Source organism: Canis lupus, chromosome X (genome assembly GCF_003254725.2).
Source record: "Canis lupus dingo isolate Sandy chromosome X, ASM325472v2, whole genome shotgun sequence".
Taxonomy (NCBI): Eukaryota; Metazoa; Chordata; class Mammalia; order Carnivora; family Canidae; genus Canis; species Canis lupus.
In genome coordinates, this window is record NC_064281.1 from 80169123 (window position 1) to 80196176 (window position 27054).

General features: G+C 40.9%; 1 protein-coding gene and 1 long non-coding RNA gene across 2 annotated transcripts in view; both read right to left on the reverse strand.

Annotated features, from left to right (window-relative positions):
* The window catches only part of LOC125754679 (uncharacterized), a 171998-nt gene that overhangs the window by 28354 nt on the left and 116590 nt on the right, over nucleotides 1–27054 (reverse strand). The gene's annotated exons all lie outside the window — the stretch shown is intronic.
* LOC112649376 (nucleosome assembly protein 1-like 1) lies at nucleotides 17309–21247 on the reverse strand. Its single transcript, XM_035711984.2, has 2 exons — nucleotides 19082–21247; nucleotides 17309–17607 (listed from the first exon to the last, which is right to left on the reverse strand). The coding sequence occupies exon 1, from the start codon at nucleotides 19693–19695 to the stop codon at nucleotides 19090–19092; it is 606 nt and encodes a 201-aa protein (XP_035567877.1). The 5' UTR covers nucleotides 19696–21247; the 3' UTR covers nucleotides 17309–17607; nucleotides 19082–19089.

The following is a 27054-nucleotide window of genomic DNA, read 5'->3' on the forward strand; positions in this document are numbered from 1 at the left end:
ACCTTTATGTTCTTAATAGTAGGGCTCAAATTATAGAAATACTTGGGAATCCCACTAAATTTTACAAAGAAGATTTTTTTTACAAAGATTGCATCTCCCCTGCAATCTTAGGGGAGATAATGATTATAAAAGAGAGAACAGAGAGGTTCACCTTGCCTTGCACATTGGAAGTATTGCCTTGCCTTGATTCCCCATGATCATGGCACCCACTGTCCTAAAGAATTCTACAGTGGACATGGGCACTCTGACACAATGATTCATAAAGTTTAAGTCTTTGCCACTTATAAATCGGCTTGACAAAATGGGACCCCAACGGACTGTCCCCATGGAAAACGTTGATTATGAGCTAAGGAAAAATAAATAGGGGACTATAAGGATTGAAATCCATTGTCTAATTCTATGTAGAGAAGAACGACTTTCCCCACTGCTTCTCCATTTCGGTTGCTCTTTAACAAGGAAAGAATGAATGATGCCTCAGGGTGCACTACCACAGCCTTGGTACCTCAGGGCCTGGTGTCACACATTAAGGCCTCCATCCCCAATGTTATTGAAATTATGGACTCCATCCCATCAGCAACTGGTAAAGGCTTTGCTGTTATAAATTTGGCTAATGTGTGCTGTTCAGTACCTATATACCAAAGGGTCTCAGTTGCAGTATGCCTTCACTTCTGAAAGGACACAATGCACATTTACCTGGCTACACGGGGGTACCTCGACAGCCCTGCCATCGTACACAGTCTTTGCAGGCAAGGTTTTAACTGCATTCACGTTTGTCTAGGATCATCAGTATGACATTACATGGATGACCTCTTCCTCTGAGGATAGGCATTTGAAACCCTCAGGACATGCAAATACCCACAAAGGGGCTTATAAAAAAGTAGATGGGCCCTTGTCTCACAGATGGGGCAAGACCACGCCACCTTGGTTAAACTCCTGTAAATTATTCCTAAACCAAGGGCTGCTTCCTCACTGACACTGTCAAGAAGCAAATGTTGACCCTCTTGGCACCCACAATGGTAGAACAAACCCAGAATCTTTTGGACCTTTCTGGGTCCAATGGGAAGCTCCTCATTTGCCAGTGTTAGGTGAGCCTATCAATGTGGTTACTTAAAAATTGGCCTGCCTTGAAAGGGCTCCCTACAACAGAAAGCTCTAGAATCTGTCCAAATTATAAAACAGCAGGCACTCCTGTTAGGGCCTATCAGAGAGTCCTTCAGCATACATGCTTTAGCGACCTCCTCTGATCCCTCTTGGGATCTCAGGACCTCCTGTGATGCCTGTAAATTGCTCGTGGGACTCTGATGTAAGAAACAGCCCTCCTCGACCCCATGATATAAGACATGAGAACAGCAGTTGCTGGCTGCCTACTGAACTGTCCTGGATTTGGAAGTTCTCATGGGCCCCAGGCCTGTGACACTCAGTAGCCAGTTGCCCATTAGGCCTTGGCTTATGGTAGCAGCACCCCTGCAAGTTTATCAAACCCACCAGGACAAGGCCTCCTTGTTGCAGATGGAAGCAAACCTGGTCCATCAGGTATATCCCACTTGCAGGGGGGGGCTTGGCCTTCCCCGTTGTCACTCTTTACCGGATGCTACTGTATTGGAGGAGGTAATCCCTCTCTCAAACACCTTGGCTACCACAAGATCCACTTGGCATCACCTGAGTGAAGAGCAATGGGTGTTCCTCCACTCTACAACTGGAATTGTCACCACCACTCTGGTAACCTGTGTTGGAGCTCTCAGCCCCTAACCAGGACATCTCTAATACAAGATGGGACCCAAGAGTAAACACAACTGACTGAACTTCAGGTAGTTACCTTAGCACCGGATGTGCTGGACAATAGCCCAATCTGCACATTTTTACAGACTATCAGGTCACTGGCATTGGTCTGGCTGTCTGGTAGGGCCAGCAGCAGCAACGACAGTTCTTTGTCCAAGAATCTCTTGTAGACAGCAAATAGATGGATCTTGCTTTTTTATCCAGTTGGAAACCCTGCATCTTTTGATGGAATCATTTAGCCCATTGACACTCAGAGTCACTATTGAAAGATATGAATTTAGTGTCATCATAATACCTATTCAGTCCCTATTTTTGTGGATTATTTCTTTGGGCCTCTTCTTTCTTTTATAGGGTCCCCCTTAATATTTCTTGCAGAACTGGTTTGGTGGTCACATATTCTTTCAGTTTCTGCCTATCTCTGAAGCTCTTTATTTCTCTTTCTATTCTGAATGAGAGCCTTTCTGGATGAAGTATTCTTGGCTGCATGTTCTTCTCATTTAGGACCCTGAATATATCCTGCCATCCCTTTCTGGCCTCCCACGTGTCTGTGGAGAGGTCTGCTGTTAATCTAATATTTCTCCCCATATAAGTTAGGGATCTCTTGTCTCTTGCTGCTTTAAGGATTTTCTCTTTATCTTTGGAATTTGCAAGTTTCACTATTAAATGTCAAGGTGTTGAATGGTTTTTATTGATTTTTAGGGCAGGACCTATCTCCTGGACCCGAATGTCTGTTTTCCTCCCAAAATTAGTGAATTTCTCAGCTATCATTTGTTCAAATATGCTTTCTGACCCTTTGTGCCTCTTGGCACTCTATGGAGCCCCAATTAAATGTAGATTTTTTCCTTCTGAGTCTATCATTTATTTCCCTTAACCTTTGCTCATTGTCCCTTAATTGTTTTTTTTTTTCCCTCAGCTTCCTTCCTTGCCATCGACTTGTCTTCTATGTCACTCAGTCTTTCTTCCACCTCACTAACCCTCATCGTTAGGACCTCCAGTTTGGATTGTATCTCATTTAATTGACTTTTAATTTTGGCCTGATTGGATCTAAATTCTGCAGTCATGATGTCTCTTGAATTCTGTATGCTTTTTTCCAGAGCCACCAGTAGCTTCCTAATTGTGCTTCTGAATTGGCTTTCTGACATTGAATTGTAATCCAAATTCTGTAACTCTGTGGCAGAGAGGACTGTTTCTGATTCTGTTTTTGTGGTGAGTTCTTCCTTCTAGTCACTTTTCTCAGCGCTCAGTGGCTATATGGGTGGGCTGAGTCAAGAATATCAACCACAACTTTAGTAAATTTCACCGTAGATGATTCTGCCAAGGTTGGAGACCAGAAATTGAAAACAAATATCAAAACGAAATAAAAGGATCACTAAAGTGAAAAACAAAATTTAAAACAAAGTAGTAAAAGATAAAAGGCCAGGAATCCTAAAGAAGAAGAGAATAAAAAGAAGAAGAAAAAAAGGGGGGCACTGGGAGATCGTGGTGGTGATGAATTTTTCGTGGAGGGAGAATGTAGTCTACCTGAGGGTTTCTTTCTAGAGGGTGATCCACTTGGTTCTGATTTTATTAAGTTCTGTATGTTAGAAGATGATTAGTCCCAAATTTATATAAACCAGAAATACTTGTAGAAGTCCCCAACATTGACCACCAAACATAAAGGAGATAAAAGAAGGGGGCAGAATGGATATGAGGAATTTCACAGAATGAACCAGGATGGTATGCCATTTGGTTCTGGATGTATGCTGGTCATGTTTTAGAAGGTATTAACTTCTGCCATTGTAGAACAAAATGAGGTAGAGAAAACAACACAAAACAATAAACATATCTCGTTTATCTCTCAAAATTAAGTTGAGTAGGTTGAAGGGAATCTAGAAGTGGAAAAATATATCTAGGACTTGTAACTGTAGAAATATGAAAGTCAAAAAGGAAGAATCTTAAAAATAAAGAGCTGGTTAAATATTGTAGTTAAGGTAAGAAAAGGGAAAAAATTGGAAATTCATAGTCTGATATAAAAATGAGTTGTACTGGAAAAAGGAAGAAAAAAAAATAGGAGGGGCAACCTCTGGTTCTATATACTGTAAATCCCTCAACTTCCCCTGGAGCTTTAGAGCGCTGCTTGGTCAAGAACTTTCTCTTCCCTGATTCTTCCAGCTGGTCTTTTGGGGGAGGGGCCTGCTGTGCTGCTTCTCAGGTGTGTGCACCTCGGGGAGCTGTCCCACCCCCTGCCAGGTGCCAGGCTCCGTGGGAGCTGTTTACCCTGTGAGGCCTCTGTTCCCTGGCAACCCCGCCCCTCCCAAGCACAGGGTTACACAAGGAGGAACACCAGTGGCGGCCAGGCCTCCAGCCCTGGAATCAGCTCCATGCAGTAACTAACTCAACTCCCATTCCACACTGGCCTGGATGCTCCCCGGGTGGTGGGCACTGATCTGCACAACTTGGGGGTGCCCAGCAGCAGGAGAGTCCTCGCTGTCCTGGGCCCTCCCCACGTCCGCCTGTCCCAGGGTGAGTATAGGATCCTGGCTGTGTCCCCCAGCGCCCTGAGATGCAGGGCTTGTGCTGCTGGAATCATGCTCCAGGATTCTCGGCTCCCGAAGGCAGCAGGGCGCAGCCCCCTCCTCCCGGAGCCGCCACCTGACTGACCAGCTTCTCCGAGATGCCGCGGGGTGTGCTCCAGCCTTTTACCCAGATTGGCCCACAGGTTGTGTTGTACTTTTTCCAGGTGCACTTCTTCCACTAGTGACTCCGGGAATCTGGATGCTTCACTGCCCGTCCTGCAATTTTAACGGATTTCCCTGCTGAGCGCCTTTCTGTCCAGGAAGAATCCGGTGCGGATTTTTTAAAGTTCCCGCTTCTCTGGGACTGGGCTTTCTTGTGATGGAGGCTCCCGCCACCGGCTTTAGCCTGGCTCCTCGCGGTGCCTCTCCCCACTTGATTTTTTTTTTCTTCTGCCTCCCTACCTTGTTAGAAGTGAAAACCCTTCTCTCTTTAGCGTTACAGCTGTTCTCTCTTTAAATCTCAGGTCAAATTTGTAGGTTTTCAGGATGGTTTGAAAATTATCTAGGTAAGTTGGTGGGGACAGGTGACTTGGGGTCCCTACTCCTCTGCCATCTTGCCCCACCCTCTTGTTCTTTTTTATTTTCATCCTGCTTTGTATCAGGATAGTACAGGCTTCATGAAATGACTTTGAATGTGCCCCCTCTATTTCATTATTTGTAAGGCTTTGATATTGTCATTAAATATGTTTTTAAATGTTTGGTAGAATTCATCAATGAAACCATGTGATCTTGGTCTTTTCTGCACTGGAAATTTTTCATTCCGAATTCAACTTGCACTCTTGTTATTGGTCTCAGATGTTTTCCTATTTCTTGGATTCAAGATTCATGATTCAATTGTGATAATTTGTAGGTTTTGAGGAATTATTTTTTCTAATTTATCTGTTTTGTTAGTATATAATTGTTTATAGTAATCTGTTATTACACTTCGTATTTCTGTGGTTATCTGTTGTATTGTTTTCCACTTATCATTTTGGTTTTTAAATCTTTCCTTTTTTTCTTAATGTAGTTAAAGCATTGCCAATTTTGTTTTTTAATTGGTCATTACTTCCAATATTATGTTTTATATATATATGTGTGTGTGTGTGTGTGTGTGTGTATGAAGATATACATATATATATATCTTAGAATCATGTATTCTGAAATATGCTTCAAGTAAAAAATATTCAGATGAAAAATAATGACTTTAACAGGGTGCTCATTTAAAAAAGCATATCACTGAGGAGGTGAGGGGGATGTGTGAAATAGGTGAAGGGGATTAAGAGTATAGTTATTATGATAGGCACTGGGTAATGATGTATAGAACTGTTGAATCACTATATTGTATGCCTGAAACTAATATAGCACTGCATGTTAACTATACTGGAATTAAAATAACAAACTTTTTAAAAAATTTATTTAAATTTAATTAATTAACATATAGTGTATTATTAATTTCAGAGGTAGAATTAGTGATTCATCAGATGCATACAGTACCCAATGTTCATTACGTCATGTGCCCTCCTTAATGTCCATCACTCAGTTACCCCATCCCCCCCCCTTCCCTCCAGCAACACTGTTTGTTTCTTATTATTAATAGTCTCTTAGCGTTTGTCTTTCTCTCTCTCTGATTTCATCATTTTATTTTTTCTTCTCTTCCCTTATGATCCTCTGTTCTCTTTCTTAAATTCCATATATGAGTGAGATCATGTGATTATTGTCTTTCTCTGATTGACTTATTTGACTTAGCATAATACCTTAATTAAAAAAAAACAGCACTGAAAGACATGCTGGTATCATGTACAAAAAATAATAATTATGGCAGATTTTCTGCAATAATAATTGAAATAATTTGCAATTCAGAATGCCATCTTTTTTATTTACTTAAAGGTATTTTGCTTACAGGAAATATTATTACAGACTGAACAAGAATCATTGAAATGTATTTTTGTTAGAATATCTAGTCATCTTTATGCTTTTTGTCTCTATAATTCTTGAAATAAAATATTAGTGTTTAAAAAAAGGAACTGCTTGTGAGAATGACCTGCTGTCAGATTCAACAAATGGTAAGTATAAATTAACCACCATATGTTCAAAGAACTAAAGGAACTGCCATTAAAGAAGACACAGAAGTATAATCACAATGCGTCATTAAAAAAGATTATCAGAAAGGGAGACAGAACGTAAAGACTGCTAACTCTGGGAAACGAACTAGGGGTGGTAGAAGGGGAGGAGGGCGGGGGGTGGGAGTGAATGGGTGACAGGCACTGGGTGTTATTCTGTATGTTAGTAAATTGAACACCAATAAAAAATAAATTAAAAAAAAAGATTATCAATGAAGAGTAAGAAATTATTTTAAAAATCAACAAATGATTATTTTGGAGTGAAAAATACAATAAGTGAAATGAAAAATTCATTGTAGGGGTTCAACAGTAGATTATAAAATTCAGAATAAAGAATTAGTAAACTTGAAAACAGGTTAATCAAATAGAAGAGAAAAATAGAATAAATACAAGTAAACAGAATCTCAGAGAATTTGAAACAATATTAATTATGCCAATGTGACAGATGCTAAACAGACACATCACAGTAAAAATGTTGAAATCCAAACTCCAAGAGAAAATCTTGAAATCCCCAAAAGACAAGAACCTGTCATTTACAAGGGAATCTCAATAAGATTATGAAATGACTGCCCATCAGAAACAATGGAGGCCAGAAGGCAGAAAAATAAAGTGCTTAAAGAAGAAAACTGTCAACCAAAAATCCTCTGTAAAGCAATGTGATCTTCCAAAAATGAAAGTGAAATAAACACTTTCCAGAAAAACATATGCTTAAAGATTTTCTTGTGAGTAATATTTCTTGCCATATAAGAAATATTAAGGGAAGTTCTTTAGGCTGACAGTGGGTGACCCCAGAACGTAATTTGAATAGAGAAACATGCACACACACATACACAACAGAGCAACAGTAAGTGAAACTATATATTTATGAAAGATGATATAGATGCATACTTATTCTCCTTTATTTCCTTAGCTGATTTAAATAGCAATTGTATGAAACAATGTTGGGTCTATAATATTTAGAAATTTAATATATGTAATAACAGTGTGAAAGGAGATAGGTTGGAGCAAAATATTGGGTTTTATCCATATGGTGACTTGAATTCTCAGGAACAAATGAAATGAATCCACTGTGATAAATAACAAGGTTAATATAACAAAAGGTATGAATACATGCTTGTTCTCCTTTATTCTCTCAGATTCTTTAAGAGACAAAGAGGCGTATAGAGCAGTAATTATAACAATGTATTCTTGGGATTGCAACATTTATTGTTTAACTTGTATAGCAATGATACCAGAATATAAGGTAAAGGAAATGCAGCTATATAGAAATAACATTTCTATATCTAACTGGAATTAGATTAGTATAAATATGAAGTTGATGCTGAAAAGTTAAGACATATATGTTAAGCCATAGAAAAACCACTAAAAATAACAAAAATGAAGTCTGGCTCCTGGATAAAACCTTATGTATGAGGCTAGGAAGCTGGCAGAGTAGCAGAACCCTAAGCTCACCTTGTCCCATAGATACAACTGCATAATACATCAGTGCAATAACCCAGACAAAGACCCCAAAACTGGCAGAACAAAGTCCATAACTAAAGGTAGAGATGAGGCCACACAGAAGAGGGTAGGAAGAGTGGAAACAGTGGGGAGTTCACTGGTCCTACGGAACTATCTTTGGGAGGGAGGGATGCTGAGGGCATGGAGAGGGGGAGAGAAACAGACTATCACAGTGGGTAGCCCACAAAGAAAATACAAATCCCCATAATATTTGGCTTTAAAAACCAGAGTTCTTACAACTGGTGGGACTTAAAACCTGAAATTTTAAAAACCAGGGGCCTGAGGTCTGAGAGAGCCAAGAGGATAAGAGGAAATTGAGTCCCTGACGTTAAAGAGACACCACAATAAACAGCCCATGGAGGGGCACCTGGGTGGTTCAGTTGGTTAAGCATCTGCTTGTAGCTCAGGTCATGATCCCAGGGTCCTGGGATGGAACCCTGCATCAGGCTCCCTGCTCAGTCGGGGGTCTGCTTTTCCCTCTCTCTCTGCCCCCACACCCACTCATTCTCTCTCTCTCTCTGCACTCTTTCTGCCAAATAAAAAAAGAAATAATAAAGAAATAAAGAAACAGACTCTTTAAAAATATAAAACAGCCCATGGAGATATACGGTGTAGAAGCAGCAATTTAAAAACACCTGGGGCTTATGAGAGGGAGAGTTGTATATTTATCTCAGTGAACATCCTGGAGGGACAGAATTCATTGGGAGACTCTTCCAGGAACAAAGGAGCTGGCAGGCACCATTTTGCTCCCCTGTCCCCCAGCATAAACACATGGCCACTTGGGGGAAACAGCGTGGTGCCAACATTTGTTAAAACTACTGCCCTGCCTCCCACCTAATGCTTAGGCATATCTACCACCTCTAACCAAACCTACCTCAGGCCTGGCACTGCAGTTCTTCTACCCCAGATGACCAGAACACAAAACTTACAAATACTGCATGTCCTGCCCCCATGTACATTGTGGATCCATCCCCTTCAATAAGTTCTTGGTTGAAACCCATCCATGTGGTACCACAATCGAGGCAGTATGCAAATAGACCTTAAGAGGAGGGGGGCATCACTCCAGAGTGACTCCTGCCCCAGGGAGAGGGTAAGTTAACCACATATGCTAGTCAGACTGTGGTCCCCAAAGTGGACTTGGGGCAGACAACTGGTCTGGTTTCTCAGAGGACAAAACAGGGAAAGTGCCTTGCAGTTTGGTGCTACCGAATCTTGGAAATGCCTGGTCTGATTCAACTCAAGCCCAAGGCACCCCCAGACTGACACCACAGGGACCAAAAACTGCCAAAAACAGGCAAAGAGATCCACTGCAGAAAACTTGACTAAAGGAAACCGTGACTCAGCCACAGAAGCAGGGCACATGCAACACACCGAGTAGACACTCTGAAGCACCAGATTCCACTGAACAGGGACACTGCAATGCAGGGCATTACAGGATCTCTTCTTCATAAGGCCTCTACTTTCAAGAACAGGAGACATTGGTGATTTTCCTAACACAGAGAAGTAGACAAAATGAGGATAGAAAGGAATAGGTCATGAATGAAAAGAAAAAGAAAAAACAAACAGGACTAAATCACAGCAAGAGACCTAAGTAAAATAGAGATAAGTAATATGCCTGATAGAAAATGTAAAGTAATGATCATAAAGATACACACTGGACTTGAGAAAAGAGGGTGAGACCCTTAACAAAAATACAAAAAGAGACAACCAGTGATGAAGAACATAGTTAATGAAAGTAAAAATACACTAGGTGGCATAAATAGTAAACCATAGGAAGCAGAAGAATGATTTCACTGGGGAAATCATTAATGGATTATGGAAGTAATGGAAAGTAATCAAGCTGAGTAGGTGAAAGAAAAAATATTAGACAAAATGAGAATAGACTTAGGGAACTCAGCAACACCATCAAGTGTAATAATATTTGCATTACATGGATCCCAGAAAAAAAAGAAGAGACAGAAAAGGGAACAGAAAATTTATTTTAAGTAATTATAGCTGAAAGTTCCTAAATCTGGGGAAGGAAACAAATCCAGATCTATGAGGTACAGAGACTACCCAACAAAGTCAACTCAAAATGGTCCACACCAAGACACATGGTAATTAAAATGGCAAAATGTAGAGAGAGAGAATTTTAAAAGCACGAAGAGAAAAAACAGTTATATGCAAAAGAAGCACCATACGGGTATTAGCAGATATCACAGCAGAAACTCTGCAGGCCAGAAGAGATTGGCATGATATATTCAAGAAGAGGAAAAAAATCTGTAACCAAGAATACTCTATCCAGCAAGGCTATCATTCAGAATAGAAGGAGAGTTAGAAAAAAAAAAAAAAAAAAAAAAGAAGGAGAGTTAGAGTTCCTCAGGCAAACAAAAAAATTAAGGACTTTATTACCACTAAACCAGCCCTACAAAAAATATTAAAGGAGACTCTGAGTGGAAAGGAAAGACCTTAACTAAGAATAGGGAAGCATAAAAGCAGTATAAATAAGTATATTCATAAAAATCAGTCAAGTCACTCACAAAATACAAGGATGTAAAGTATGACACCATATACCTAAAATGTTGGAAGGAGAGGACTAAAGAATGATACCATCAGTTTAATATAGACTGCTATATGAAAAAGAGGTATATATAAACCTAATGGTAATCACAAATCAAAACCAGTAAGATATATGAAAAAGATAAAGAGCAAGGAATTCAAGTATATCAATAAAATAAGCCACCTAATCATGCAAGAACAGATCAATGAAGAAAAGAACACAGAAGGAACATAAAACAACCACAAAACAAGTAACAAAATATCAATAAATACATACCTATCATAACTACTTTGAATGAAAATGGACTGAAGTCTCCAATCAAAACACCTAGGATGACAGAATGGATGAAAAAGTGAGACATATATGTATGCTGCCTTCAAGAGATTCATTTCAGACCTAAAGACACATGCAGATTGAAAGTGAAGGGATGGAGAAGCATTTATGCAAACTAATTTAAAAGAAAGCTGGGGTAGCAATACATATTTCAGACAAAATATAATTTAAAACAAAGCCTATAAAAAGAGACAAAGAAGGACATGATATAATCATAAACCCTTGAACAAGAAAAATGTAGCAATTGTAAATATTTTTGCACCCAGCCTAAGAGCACCCAAATACATAAAGCAGTTAATAAAAAACATAAAGGAACTAATTGATAGTAATATAATAGTAGGGGACTTTAATACTCCATTTACATCAATGGATAGATCACCAGATAGAAAAAAAAAAAAAACCAAAAAAAACAAAAAAAACAAGGAAACAGCGGTTTTGAATGACAGATTGGACCAAAAGTATCTTATAGTTATATTCAAAACATTCCATCCTAAAATAGCAGAATACACATTCTTTCCAAGTGCACGTGGAACATTCTTCAGAATAGGTCACATGTTAGACCAGAAAACAAGTCTCAAGAAACTCAAAAACATCTATAACATACCAAGCATGTTTTCTAAGATACTGTGAACCTAGAAATCAACCATAAGAAAAATTCCAGAGAAAGCATAAATACACTGAGATTAAATAACATGCTACTAAGCAATGAATGAAGGGAAGGAAGTAATAAAGATCAGAAAATAAACAAAATATAAAATAAAACAGTAATAGAATAGATTAATGAAACTAGGAGCTAATTTTCTCAAAAGATGAACAAAATTGATAAACTTCCAGCCAGAATCATCAAAAGAGGTGTGTGTGGGGGACTCAATTAAAGAAAATAAGAAATAAAGGAAGAGAAATAAGAACACCAGATAAATACAGAGGATTATAAGAGAATGGGGGGACTCAATTAAAGAAAATAAGAAATAAAGGAAGAGAAATAAGAACACCAGATAAATACAGAGGATTATAAGAGAATATTATGAAAAATTATTTTAAAAAGGGAATCAAACCAAGAAATAGACTCTTAACTATAGGGAACAAACTGAAGGTTACTGGAGGGGAGGTAAGTAGGGACATGGGTTTAATTGGTGATGAGTATTAAGGAGAGCACTTATGTTGTAAATAAATACTGTGTGTTGTATATAAGTGACAAATCACTAAATTCTATACCTGAAAAGTAATATTACACTATATGTTAACTAACTGAAATTTTAATAAAAATTTAGAGAAAGGGAAAAAAAGAAAAATTATATGCCAACAAATTGGCAAACTAGAAGAAATGTCTAAATTTCCAGAAACATGAAACCTATCACAACTGAAGCAGGAAGACCTAGGAAATTTGAATAGACTTGTTACCAGCAATGAAATTGAATCACTAATCAAAAAATTCCCACCAAACAAAAGTCCAGGAACAAACACGTGCACAGGTGAATTTTGCTAAACATTTAAAGAAGAGTTAATACCTGTATCTATTCTTTTCAAACTATTCCAAGGAATAAAAGACAAAGAAAAATTTCCAAATTAATTCTATGAGACCAACATTACCCTGATACCAAACCCAGAAGACACTACAAAAAAAGAGCTACAGGCCAAAAATGATGAACATAGATCCAAAAATCCTCAACAAAATATTAGCAGTTTGAATCCACCAATACATTAAAAAATCATTCACCACAATCAAGTGAGTTTCATTCCTTGAATGCAAGAGTGGTTCAGTATTCACAAATCAATCAATGTGATACATCACACCAGTAAGAGAAAGGATAAAAACCATATGACCATTTCAATAGATGCAGAAAAAGCCTTTGTTGTACTTTGGTACAACATGCATTCATGATAAAAAAAAAAAAACCCTCAACAAAAATCAAGTCTAGAGGGAACATACCTCAGCATAATAAAGGCCATATATGAAAAACCCACAGCTAACATTATGGTCAGTGGTGGAAAACTGAGAAATTTTCCCCTAAGGTCAGAAATAAGACAAGGATGTCCAGCCTCATGACTTTTATTCAACATAGTACTGGCAGTCCTAGCCACAGGAATCAGACAACAAAAAGGAATAAAAGGCATCCAAAAGGCGGGGCAAGATGGCGGAAGAGTAGGGTCCCCAAGTCACCTGTCCCCACCAGCTTACCTAGATAACTTTCAAATCATCCTGAAAACCTATGAATTCGGTCTGAGATTTAAAGAGAGAATAGCTGGAAGGCTACAGTGAGAAGAGTTTGCGCTTCTATCAAGGTAGGAAGACGGAAAAAAATAAAGAAATAAAAAAGCATCCAAGGGGGAGAGGCCCCCAGTGAGGAGCCGGGCTAAGGCCCCACCGTGAGTGCCCCCAGGACAGGAAAGCCCCGTCCCGGAGAAGCGGAAACTTTACCAATCTTCCCGGACGGAAAGGCAGGATTGCAGGAGGGGCAGTGATGCCCTCAGGCTCACAGGGGCACTAACAGAGGAGCTGCGCCCTGGGAGAGACCCCACCACACACCGCCGGCTGAGCTCACTATAGGGGCTGGACCGCATGCCAGGCGGGGTACTAGAAGTACCTAGAAGTCCTAACCTCAGCAATCAGAAAACGAAAAGAAATAAAAGGCATTCAAACTTGAAAGAAGAAGCCAAACTCTCCCTCTTTGCAGATGACATGATACTGTACATAGACAACCCAAAAGACTCTACCCCAAGATTGCTAGAACTCATACAGCAATTCGGTGGTGTGGCAGGATACAAAATCAATGCCCAGAAATCAGTGGCATTTCCATACACTAATAATGAGACTGAAGCAAGAGAAATTAAGGAGTCAATCCCATTTACAATTGCACCGAAAATCATAAGATACTTAGGAATAAACCTAACCAAAGAGGTAAAGGATCTATACCCTAAAAACTATAGAACCCTTCTGAAAGAATTTGAGGTAGACACAAAGAGATGGAAAAATATTCCATGCTAATGGACTGGAAGAATTAATATTGTGAAAATGTCTATGCTACCCAGGGCAATTTACACGTTCATTGCAATCCCTATGAAAATACCATGGACTTTCTTCAGAGAGTTGGAACAAATCATCTTAAGATTTGTGTGGAATCAGAAAAGACCCGAATGGCCAAGGGAATATTGAAAAAGAAAACCATATCTGGGGGCATCACAATGCCAGATTTCAGGTTGTACTACAAAGCTGTGATCAAGACGGTGTGGTTCTGGCACAAAAACAGACACATAGATCAATGGAACAGAATAGAGAATCCAGAAGTGGACCCTCAACTTTATGGTGAACTAATATTCGACAAAGCAGGAGAGACTATCCACTGGAAAAAACAGTCTCTTCAATAAATGGTGCTGGGAAAACTGGACATCCAAATGCAGAAGAATGAAACTAGACCATTCTCTTACACCATGTGCAAAGATAAACTCAAAATGGATGAAAGATCTAAATGTGAGACAAGGTTCCATCAAAATCCTAGAGAACACAGGCAACACCCTTTTTGAACTTGGTCACAGCAACTTCTTGCAAGATACATCCATTAAGGTAAGAGAAACAAAAAGCAAAAATGAACTGTTGGGACTTCATCAAGATAAGAAGCTTTTGCACAGCAAAAGAAACAGTCAACAAAACTAAGAGACAACCTACAGAATGGCAGAAGATATTTGCAAATGACCTATCAGATAAAGGGCTAGTATCCAAGATCTATAAAGAACTTATTAAACTCAATAGCAAAGAAACAAGCAATCCAATCATGAAATGGGCAAAAGACATGAACAGAAATGTCACAGAGGAAGACATAGACGTGGCCAACAAGCACATGCGAAAATGCTCCACATCCCTTGCCGTCAGGGTAATACAAATCAAAACCACAATGAGATACCACCTCACACCAGTGAGAATGGTGAAAATTAACAAGACAGGAAACCACCAAATGTTGGAGAGGATGTGGAGAAAGGGGAACCCTCTTGCACTGTGGGTGGGAATGTGAACTGGTGCAGCCACTCTGGAAAACTGTGTGGAGGTTCCTCAAATAGTTAAAAATAGATCTGCTCTATGACCCAGCAATTGCCCTGCTGGGGATTTACCCCAAAGATACAGATGCAGTGAAACGCTGGGACAACTGCACCCCAATGTTTATAGCAGCAATCGCCACAATAGCCAAACTGTGGAAGGAGCCCCGGTGTCCATCGAAAGATGAATGGATAAAGATGTGATATATGTATACAATGGAATATTACTCAGTCATTAGAAAAGACAAATACCCACCATTTGCTCCGAGGTGGATGGAACTGGAGGGTATTATGCTGAGTGAAATAAGTCATTCAGAAAAGGACAAACATTATATGGTCTCATTCATTTGGGGAATATAAAAATTAATGAAAGGGAATAAAGGGAATGGAGAGAAAATAAGTGAAAATATCACGGAGGGTGACAAAACATGTGAGACACCTAACTCTGGGAAACAAACAAGGGGTAGTGGAAGGGGAGATGGGCGGGGGGTTGGGGTGACTGGGTGATGGGCACTAAGGGGGGCACTTGGCGGGATGAGCACTGGGTGTTTTGGTATATGTTGGCAAACTGAACTCCAGTAAAAAAATTAAAAAAAAGAAAAAGGCATCCAAATTGGTAAGGAAGAAGTAAAGTTTTCACTATTTACAGATGACATGATACTATATATAGAAATCCCTAAAAACTCCACTAAGAAACTACTAGAACTGAAAAATGAATTCAGGAAGGTTACAGAATATAAAATGAATATACAGAAATATGTTACATTTCTATACACTAATAATTAAGGAGCAGAAAGTAATCCCATTTATAACTGTACTGAAATTAATAAAATACCTAGGAATAAACTTAACCAAAGAGTTGAAAGACCTATACTCAGAAAACTATAAAGCACTGATGAAGGAAACTGAAGATGACACAAACTAATGGAAAGATATTCCATGCTCATGGATCAGAAGAACAAGTATTGTTATGATGCCCATACTGCCCAAAGCAATCTACAGATTTAATGCAATCCTTATAAAAACACCATCAGCATTGATCACAGGAATAGAATCAACAATCCTAACATTTGTATGGAAGTACCAAGACCCTGAATAGCCAAAGCAATTTTGAAAAAGTAGAACAAAACTGGCTTCAAGTTATATTACAAAGCTGCAATATTCTAAACAGTATGGTACTGGCATAAAAATAGACACATAGATCAATAGAACAGAACAGAAAATACAGAAATAAACACACAACTATATGGTCAGTTAATTTTTGACAAAGGAGGCAGGAATATGCAATATGAAAAGGACAGTCTTTTCAACAAATTGTGTCGGGAAATGTAGGCAGCTACATCCAAACGAATAAAACTGGATCACTTTCTTACACCATACACAAAAATAAACTCAAAGTGTATTAAGGACTGAAATATGAGTCCTGAATCCATAAAAATTCTAGAACAGGTGATAATGTCTCTTAACATTGGCATATAGCAACATCCTTCTAGATATGTCTCCTGAAGCAAGGAAAATAAAAGCAAAACAAACTATTGGGACTACATTTAAAAAAAAATGAAAGCTTCTGAGCTGCAAAGGAAACAACAAAACAAAAAGAAAACCTAAAGAATGGGAGCAGACATTTGCAAATGACATATCTGATAAAGGGTTGGTATCCAAAATCTATAAAGAACTGATACAAGTCAGCACCGAAAAAAACAAATAATCCAATTTAAAAATGGGTAGAAGACATGAACAGACATTTCTCTGGAGAGGACATTCTAATGGCCAACAGACACATGAAAAGATGCTGAACATCACCCATCATCATCAAAACCACAATGAAATATCACCTCACATCTATCAGAGTGGCTGAAATAAAAAACACAAGAAACGAGTGTTGGCGAAGATGTGGAGAAAAAGGAATCCTTGTTTACTATTGGTGGAAATGCAAACTGGTGCAGACACCGTGGAAGTAGTATAGAGATTCCTCAAAAACATAAAAATAGAGCTACCATATGATCCAGTAATCACAGTACTGAGTATTTACCCAAAGAATATGAAAATACTAATTAGAAAGGATATATGCATTTCTGTTTATTGTGGCATTATTTGCAATAACCAAATTATGGATGCAGGCCAACTATCTATCAACAGATGAATGGATAAATACATGATGTATATATACAATGGAATATTAGTTAGCCATAAAAGAATGAAGTCTTGCCACTTGCAACAACACAGATGGAGCTAAAGAGTATAAACTAAGCAAAATAAGTCAGTCAGAGAAAGACAAAAACTATATGACTCCACTTAGATGTGGAATTTAAGGAGCAGCATCTGGTCTCCATATAAACTATGTTATACATAGGTTACATTCAATAAAATGCAGTCAAGGATAGACCGGATTCCTCTTTCTCTTTACATAAATTATTTATAACTTGATATTATAATTAATTTGAGACTGTAATAAAAAAACATAAAACATGGTAGAAAGTGATCCCTTTAAATTACAGTAAGGTGGGCCAAAACAAAAATATACAAAGATAAGTTTGTGTCTGTTAATATATCTAAAAATACTGCAAATTATTCAAGAAAACTTTATTTTTAACTTGAACAAATGCTGACAAATTTATCTGGGGAGGTAAAAGTCAGGTGTTGCTAGATATTGGGTTTTCTGTGAAGAAATCTGCAAAAAAAAACAGGCATTCGAAAAGCAGAAAATCAAAAACTGGGCAGAACAAATTCATTGTTTCTTCCTCCATGGTGTCCTTCTATGTAGGTCTTAAAACTGTAGAATGAAATAAGAGACAATTAACAATTGTAAAACAATAACAGGCAATAATGATTTTCTAAATGTAAGAAAATTGTCAATCCTATATTGTATTAACAGGAGCAATCAACAGTTATCCTCCTGTAACATACACCTTTGGATATGTCTTTAATCATATCCATGATATGATGATACCAACCTCTTTTCCACTTGTCAAACAGCAAAAAAACCTACTTGGATTCGTTTGTTTTAGAGACTCATTTAATAAGTCTTTTAAACGTCAAAAACTATACTCTATCACTCACATTTTTAACCTAAAAGGGCCTCTATTTCCATTTTCGCAAAACTGAATGAGAGAACAAAAGAAAAAAGAAAAGAAAGAAAAAGGGGATTTGGGGATTTACCCCAAAGATACAAATGCAATGAAACGCCGGGACACCTGCACCCCGATGTTAATAGCAGCAATGGCCACGATAGCCAAACTGTGGAAGGAGCCTCGGTGTCCAACGAAAGATGAATGGATAAAGAAGATGTGGTTTATGTATACAATGGAATATTACTCAGCCATTAGAAATGACAAATACCCACCATTTGCTTCAACGTGGATGGAACTGGAGGGTATTATGCTGAGTGAAGTAAGTCAGTCGGAGAAGGACAAACGTTATATGTTCTCATTCATTTGGGGAATATAAATAATAGTGAAAGGGAATATAAGGGAAGGGAGAAGAAATGTGTGGGAAATATCAGAAAGGGAGACAGAACGTAAAGACTGCTAACTCTGGGAAACGAACTAGGGGTGTTGGAAGGGGAGGAGGGCGGGGGGTGGGAGTGAATGGGTGACGGGCACTGGGGATTATTCTGTATGTTAGTAAATTGAACACCAATAAAAAATAAATTAAAAAAAAGAAAAAGAGGAAAAGATATGTTGGATATACATCAAATTAATTACAATCCAGTGATAAACAATAATCCTGACAGGACTATTGTTTTTTCTTTTCACCGTCCCCCTGATATATAAAAACTTACAAGTGAACAAATGGTTAGGCATCACTCATTTAAGGTGGTCCTACATACAATTCTTATGATACCTGTGTAAGTACTCACTTTCTCAAAGCAATTCTCTCTTACTTGGTATAAGAGACCATATTTCTGTGGCTAAATGATGAAGGCCCAGCTAGTGTTCATTCAGACTGCTTTAGCCACCTGTTCTGATAACCATGTTCTAAAGAAACATTGGTCTCTGCTACCAGGGCTGACGCATTTCCCACCTGTAGAAGACTTACAGCTGTAACTGGAAGGACTTGTAGCTGTGAATGAAGTACATTTCAGAATATGCTGCATTCTATACCAATATACATCATTAACATTACACTGGCTCATCGAACTACCTTTTAGACACAGATCTTGTAATTTACATCACTGAGAAGGTTTAGCAGCATAACTGATGTATGTCAGGCATGGTTGGGTGATACACAAAACTACACACACATACCTGGGTTCTTAGCAACTGCTCTCTTCTGGGTCCAGATCTTTTCCAGGTCCTTTGTCAAACTCTTCATTTCTGATCACTTCTACTTTCTTTTCCTCACCTCCAGCTTCTCGGGCATCATAATCAGCACTTTCGTAGTTACAATCTCTCGCTTCATTAGTGAAGAATAACAAGGACTTCGGGACCAGAACTTCACGGAAAAAATAGCCCAATTTATAATCGGTGGTGACATCCATCTCTCTGCCCTCAGGAGAATGAGGAGGATAGAAGTAGGTGAAGAAAGAATAGCCAGGCATCGTCCTGGTGGTGGATGCAAAACTTCTGCGGCCCTTACCTCTCTGCAGCTTGCTGGTTTTCACAGTGACATCTTTCCCCTCTTTCCAGTAAATCTTGCACCCTGTGCTGCTGATAATTTCTGGCCCTTTGGAGAAGAAGGGATCAGAATCATCTGGTTCCGATTGCATGTGGTAGGTTTTTGTCAGGACTTTGATGCAAAAGTATTCGTTTGACTTGAAGATGAATTCTATGGTGAATCTCATTGGTTCCTCGAACCCTGAAATTTTAATTTTTACATCTTCCAAGTGCTCTAGTACAAGCTCATCATTTTTTTGGATCATCCTGTTGAGGATCTTCACAATTTTAAAAGCTGTCAACCAAAAGTGAGGTATGCCATTTGTGTGCCCTTCTCTCCACAGGCTCTCTTTCCATATCTCCACACGCACCTTCCTGAACACCTACTTGCCACTGACATTCACCTTCTGTGGGCTCGTGGATTGCATTGATGATCTCAGATCTCTTATCAAACAGAGGTTGGTAGAAGGCAGCATACTTTTTCTCTAGATCGTGAGAATCTCTGTAGAATTGAGCTTCTACTTGGGCATACTGGGCCTGAAGGTTTCTGAGAGCTTTGACTCAATGGCTAAAGGCAAGTGCTGAGTACCACCTGCCTTTGAGCTGGGTGCCCCAGTGGGGGCTTCAAGGGCCTGAGGACTTGGCCGCCACTCACCATCTTGGAACTTGAAGGGTACGCAGGCCCCATCCTCCCAGGACTTGGAGGCATTGCCCCGGGCCTCTGCTGCAGGTTCCTCTGCCTTTTGGGATGCAGGGCCCTCTGTTGGTGCCTGCCGCCCCCAGGGCGGGGTGCCCTCTGCCTGGTACTCACCCATCCAGACTTCTTCTTCCTGTCTCGGGTGCTCCTAATCCAGGACTGCTGGTCCTCTTCTTGGTTCTTCTGCCTCTGGAGGTGCAGGTCCCTCTCCACGGTCCTGGGGCTCCGGGGAGGGGCGCCTGACCACCATGCAGCCTGTGTGGGGCTGGACCAGGACACGGTCATTATCATGGATACGGTGTAGAAGAGAGTGGACCAGAGACCCGAAGAGGGTCTGGAACCACGCCATGGGGCCTCAGGAGGAGCCACTGCGACTTCTTCGGGCTCTTGGGCTTGGACGTTGTCTTCATCCTCTTCAGTTTCTTCCTCCTCCTCATTCTCTTCCCTGTTGGCCTCCCCCTCTTCTGACTCAGACTACTCCTGGTTCCCAAACTCATACTCAAAATCTGGCGACTGGTACTCATCGTCTTCCTGGTCCCCGAACTCGAAATCAAACTCCTCTTCCTCCTCTTCCTATTCTTCTTCCTCCTCTTCCTTGTCCTCATCTCCCTCATCCTCCTCTTCTAGCAGCTCTACATCCCAGCTCTGTTCTGCAGCCTGGGCAGCGTCCCGCCCACCCTCCTTCTCAGGAAGGGTGCTGGAAAGCCCTTCAGAAGCTGGGAAGTCGCCCTCCGCGACTCTATCCACCCCTTCTGAAGGTGACACCAGGACCCCGAGGGGTCTGGGGTCCTGGCCACCTGGCATCAGACTTGGATCCTCGGTGGCAGACATAGAAAGAGGGACTCGGCAGTCTGTGCCTGAACTGGAGCTGTGATCAGGCCACAGTGACAACTGCAGCAAAGATGGCGCCCGCTGAAGTGACTACCCCAAGGGGAGGCTTTTGGCAGCAGCACCTGTCAGGAGGCGGTGGGGGCGGTAGAGAGGATGGCTTCAGAGGGCCCAACAGTCCATCCATGAAGGTGCCTGTGGAAGCCCTGTCACAGCAGGCACAGAGGGGCACCCCAAGGAGCTGCCGCCCAAGACTGTGCCTGAGGTGGCAGTGGACAAAGGTGGGAAAGATTCTGTTGGCCTGGTGACAGGAGGTGGAACATGGAAGGGTCAACAAAGGGCCACTTCCTCCTCCACCATGAGCTCTAAGCTCATTTGTTGAGAGGCGACGATTGACGTGCCTGTTGTCCAATGAGAGATAAAAGCCTTCTGCCTCCCTCAAGCCTTTAGTATCCTGGGTTACCTTTAATCACACACAAGTCCCTTGCTTTTAATTCTGTGAACACTATAGTGTCCCTGTATGGTGGCACCCTGGGCTATGCAAACTGTGTTTTCTTCCCCAGTTTCTAGCTCAGAGTGCCTCATGCCAGTAGAGACACAGTTACTTAAGGAAAAAAACAAAAACACCAAGGTGTGCACATCAAGTATCAGCAATGGTAAAAGACTTCCCATAAGAGAGAAGGCTAATTTGCGTGTTTTAATGTATTCAAGCTCCTTAGGAAAGAACATACAAGGTTGAAATGGATGCAGTGGGATCAGGGCATAGGAGGAGTTTTAAACGAGGAGGTGGAAGGTGATTCATGAATGTTCCTCAATTCACTTCAAGCATCCAAAGAATGAATAAAGAGAGATGCCTACTTCTTTAAAAGAAAGGACTGGGCTAAGCACATACTATGGACTGAATGGGGTGCCAAATCCATACATTGAAGCCCTTCCCCACAGTGTGATGGTATTTGGAGATGGGTTCTTTGGTAGGTAATTAGGCTTTGATGAGGCCATGAGGGTGAGTTCCACGTATTGGGATTAGTGCCTTTATCAGAGGAAATTGGACAGCTTGCTCTCCATCTGCCCACTCCAACCTTACCCCCATCCCCTTCTGTGAAGACACATAAAGAAGACACCTGTCTGCAGGCCAAGATGAGGGCTCTCACTAAGAACCTGATCAGTTAGCCAGCCCCCCGCCCCTGACCTTGGACTTGGCAGGCTCCAGAACCATGGGAAATAAATGTCTGTTTTGTAAGCCACCCAATCTATGGCATTTTGTTCTGGCAGCCCAAGCAGACTAACACAGCATGCTGATATTGAAAGGACAGGCTTCCGTGAACAATTTCTGAGTCAAGAGTGTCCAAGACTTTTGGTTGTATTCAGTGCCACTGAACCAAGACCTCATGTGTAAAGATTCTGCAAACCAAGAAGAAATCAACGGTTTTTGGCTAATTCCATTTTGCTGTCATCACTGGGCACAGAAGCAAGACTGGTGCTAGTTGTCACTTCAAGTTCAATAGAACATGAACTATGTCCTTACTGGATTCACACTCTCTTTGGATCTGACAAACACCAAAGCTTCAAGGATGGGAAACACACCTTCCACAAGTGTGCTACTAAAATAATCGTGAGAAGAGCTGTTGCAGCTACTCTGAGACAGTATGAACCCCTACGCAAAATTCGGTTCAAATTTCAAGACTAGTGGCACCACGCTTACCGCTAAGAGACTATGAAAAGCCTATCACTTGCTTACATAATGAGGCTTTTGACGGGGAGGTCAGGAGAGCAGGGCCGGCTTCCCAAGCATCTCCAAAAACAGGCTTGAGAGAGACAGGAAAGGAGAGACTGGATTGGGCATTTGGTTGCGGTTAGTGGATGGGGGAAACAGGAGAGTTTCCATGTGCTGTCTGGGGCTCATGTAGTTTGAACTCCACCTGTCCAGCGGCACCAAGGGAGAGAACACATGGGTGTTTTTACAAGCTCGCCCAGATGTGGGGCACTGGGGTTGAGGAAGGGCTGAGGTTTAAAAGTCTCAGCAAACACCAAAGGAGGAAATCAGACACTTTGTTACAATTCATCCCTGATGTATGACCGAAGACCAGAATGGGCCACTTCAATTTCACTGAATTTGAAACCATGGAAGTAGGCCATCGTGGCTCTCTAGGAATCCTGCAACCTGAGGCCAGATAGGGAAGCAAACTGTCCCTTGAGTGCCTGTTCATGGGCTCAGCATTGTGTGTCCTGAAAAGTGAAATGAATGCTTTAGCAACTACCAATAATATCTAGAACTCCAAAGCAGATAAGGAGTGTCAGGTGAGAGGCCTTTGGTCATGGCTTCCGTATATGCAGAGTTATGTGTCATCTTGATTTATATTTTGGGAATCTGCGGGGCAGGAGATTTCCAGAGTTCTTTACCCCAAGGAGGACGGTCTTGAACAAAGAACTGTCGTTGCTGCTGCTGGCCCTACCAGACAGCCAGACCAATGCCAGTGACCTGATAGTCTGTAAAAATGTGCAGATTGGGCTATTGTCCAGCACATCCGGTGCTAAGGTAACTACCTGAAGTTCAGTCAGTTGTGTTTACTCTTGGGTCCCATCTTGTATTAGAGATGTCCTGGTTAGGGGCTGAGAGCTCCAACACAGGTTACCAGAGTGGTGGTGACAATTCCAGTTGTAGAGTGGAGGAACACCCATTGCTCTTCACTCAGGTGATGCCAAGTGGATCTTGTGGTAGCCAAGGTGTTTGAGAGAGGGATTACCTCCTCCAATACAGTAGCATCCGGTAAAGAGTGACAACGGGGAAGGCCAAGCCCCCCCCTGCAAGTGGGATATACCTGATGGACCAGGTTTGCTTCCATCTGCAACAAGGAGGCCTTGTCCTGGTGGGTTTGATAAACTTGCAGGGGTGCTGCTACCATAAGCCAAGGCCTAATGGGCAACTGGCTACTGAGTGTCACAGGCCTGGGGCCCATGAGAACTTCCAAATCCAGGACAGTTCAGTAGGCAGCCAGCAACTGCTGTTCTCATGTCTTATATCATGGGGTCGAGGAGGGCTGTTTCTTACATCAGAGTCCCACGAGCAATTTACAGGCATCACAGGAGGTCCTGAGATCCCAAGAGGGATCAGAGGAGGTCGCTAAAGCATGTATGCTGAAGGACTCTCTGATAGGCCCTAACAGGAGTGCCTGCTGTTTTATAATTTGGACAGATTCTAGAGCTTTCTGTTGTAGGGAGCCCTTTCAAGGCAGGCCAATTTTTAAGTAACCACATTGATAGGCTCACCTAACACTGGCAAATGAGGAGCTTCCCATTGGACCCAGAAAGGTCCAAAAGATTCTGGGTTTGTTCTACCATTGTGGGTGCCAAGAGGGTCAACATTTGCTTCTTGACAGTGTCAGTGAGGAAGCAGCCCTTGGTTTAGGAATAATTTACAGGAGTTTAACCAAGGTGGCGTGGTCTTGCCCCATCTGTGAGACAAGGGCCCATCTACTTTTTTATAAGCCCCTTTGTGGGTATTTGCATGTCCTGAGGGTTTCAAATGCCTATCCTCAGAGGAAGAGGTCATCCATGTAATGTCATACTGATGATCCTAGACAAACGTGAATGCAGTTAAAACCTTGCCTGCAAAGACTGTGTACGATGGCAGGGCTGTCGAGGTACCCCCGTGTAGCCAGGTAAATGTGCATTGTGTCCTTTCAGAAGTGAAGGCATACTGCAACTGAGACCCTTTGGTATATAGGTACTGAACAGCACACATTAGCCAAATTTATAACAGCAAAGCCTTTACCAGTTGCTGATGGGATGGAGTCCATAATTTCAATAACATTGGGGATGGAGGCCTTAATGTGTGACACCAGGCCCTGAGGTACCAAGGCTGTGGTAGTGCACCCTGAGGCATCATTCATTCTTTCCTTGTTAAAGAGCAACCGAAATGGAGAAGCAGTGGGGAAAGTCGTTCTTCTCTACATAGAATTAGACAATGGATTTCAATCCTTATAGTCCCCTATTTATTTTTCCTTAGCTCATAATCAACGTTTTCCATGGGGACAGTCCGTTGGGGTCCCATTTTGTCAAGCCGATTTATAAGTGGCAAAGACTTAAACTTTATGAATCATTGTGTCAGAGTGCCCATGTCCACTGTAGAATTCTTTAGGACAGTGGGTGCCATGATCATGGGGAATCAAGGCAAGGCAATACTTCCAATGTGCAAGGCAAGGTGAACCTCTCTGTTCTCTCTTTTATAATCATTATCTCCCCTAAGATTGCAGGGGAGATGCAATCTTTGTAAAAAAAATCTTCTTTGTAAAATTTAGTGGGATTCCCAAGTATTTCTATAATTTGAGCCCTACTATTAAGAACATAAAGGTTTCCTAAATGAGGCATTTTAGCAGATATTGAAGTTATTTCATGGTCTATTTATAATAAGTGTAAAGCCAATCAGCACCTTTATTCTGCTTACTATTATTATTATTATTATTGCTATTATTGTGATAAAATTCACTGTTTTGAGGGTACATTTCAGTGGTGTTTAGTACATTCACAATGCTCTCCAGGTATCCCCTCTGTCTAGTCCCAAAATACACCATCACCCCAAAAGGAAACCCCATACCCATTAGTTAATTTTCCCGAATTTCCCCATCCCTGCCTCCAGGTTCTGGAAACCACTTATCTGCTCTCTTTCTCTAGGAGTTTACTTAGTCTACATTTATTCTATATCACCTATATTTGATACAAATGAAATCATACAATATGTGACCTTTTGGGTCTGGACTCTCATTAGCATAATGGTTTTGAGGTTTATCCACTGTGTTGCATGTATCAGTACTTCATTCCTCTTTATGGCTGCATGATACTCCACCGTATGGATGTATCACTTTTGTTTGTCCATCCATCAGTTGATGGACAATTGGGACGTTTCCACCTTTTGGTAATGGTGAATAGGACTGTTAATGAACATCTGTGTACAACTTTTCGTTTGAGAAAACGCTTTTAATTGGGGGGGGGGTGTAGTATACACCTAAGAGTAGAATTACTGAGGCAATCATATGGTAATTCTGCATTTAACTATTTAAAGAACTGCCAAACTCTTTTCCACAGTGACAGCATTGATTTTAGATACCCACCAGTAATGCACAAGGATCCTAATTTCTCCACATTCTGCTCAATATGTTTTATTTTTCATTTAAAAATAATTCAATTACACCACCATTGTGAGTAGGCTGTGGCATCACATGGTGTTTCTGTTTGATCTCCCTAATGACTAAAGACGGCGAGCTGATTTTCCTGTCCTTATTGCGTATATGTGTATCGTTTTTACACACAGACACACACTCAAAAGGAGAGAGCGCAGTAGTAGGGGGAGTGGGGGAGGGAGAAGCAGGCTCCCCGCTGAAGAGAGAGCCCCATGTGGGGCTAGCCCCAGGACCCTGGGATCATGATCTGAGCCAAAGGGAGATGCTTAACCAACGGAGTCACCCAGGCCTCCTCCTATGTCCATTTTTTAAACTGGATTGTTTACCTGTTGCTGGGTTGTTTTCTATGCATTGTGGATACTAGACCCTTATTAGGTATGTGCTTACCACAAAATTTTTATCCCATACTATAGGTTGTTTCTGCTTTCTTCTTAATATCCTTTGACACAAAGACGTTTTTAGCTTGGCAAAGTCCAGTTTATCTGTTTTTCCTTTTTTTTTTTCCTTGTGCTTTTATTGTCCTATCTAAGACTCCATTGCCAAATCAAAGATCATGGAGGTTTACCCCTAATGGACTGATTTATTTACACTCTCAAATTCAAATGTTGAATTCCTAGGCCCCATTATCTCAAAGCTTGACTGTATTTGGTGACAGGACCTTTGAAAAGGTAATTATTATTTTTTTTTTGAAAAGGTAATTAGAGTTAAATGAGATCATACCCGTCGGAAGGGTCCTAACCCGGACTGACTGGTATCCTAGAAAAGAGGAGATGATTTGGACATACAAAGACACACCAGAAATGTGTACATACAGAGGAAAGATTGCCTAAGGACACAGGAAGGATGTGGCCATCTACAACCAAGGAGAGAGTCCTCAGAAGAAAACAAACCTGCTGACAACTTGATCCCAGACTTCTATCCTC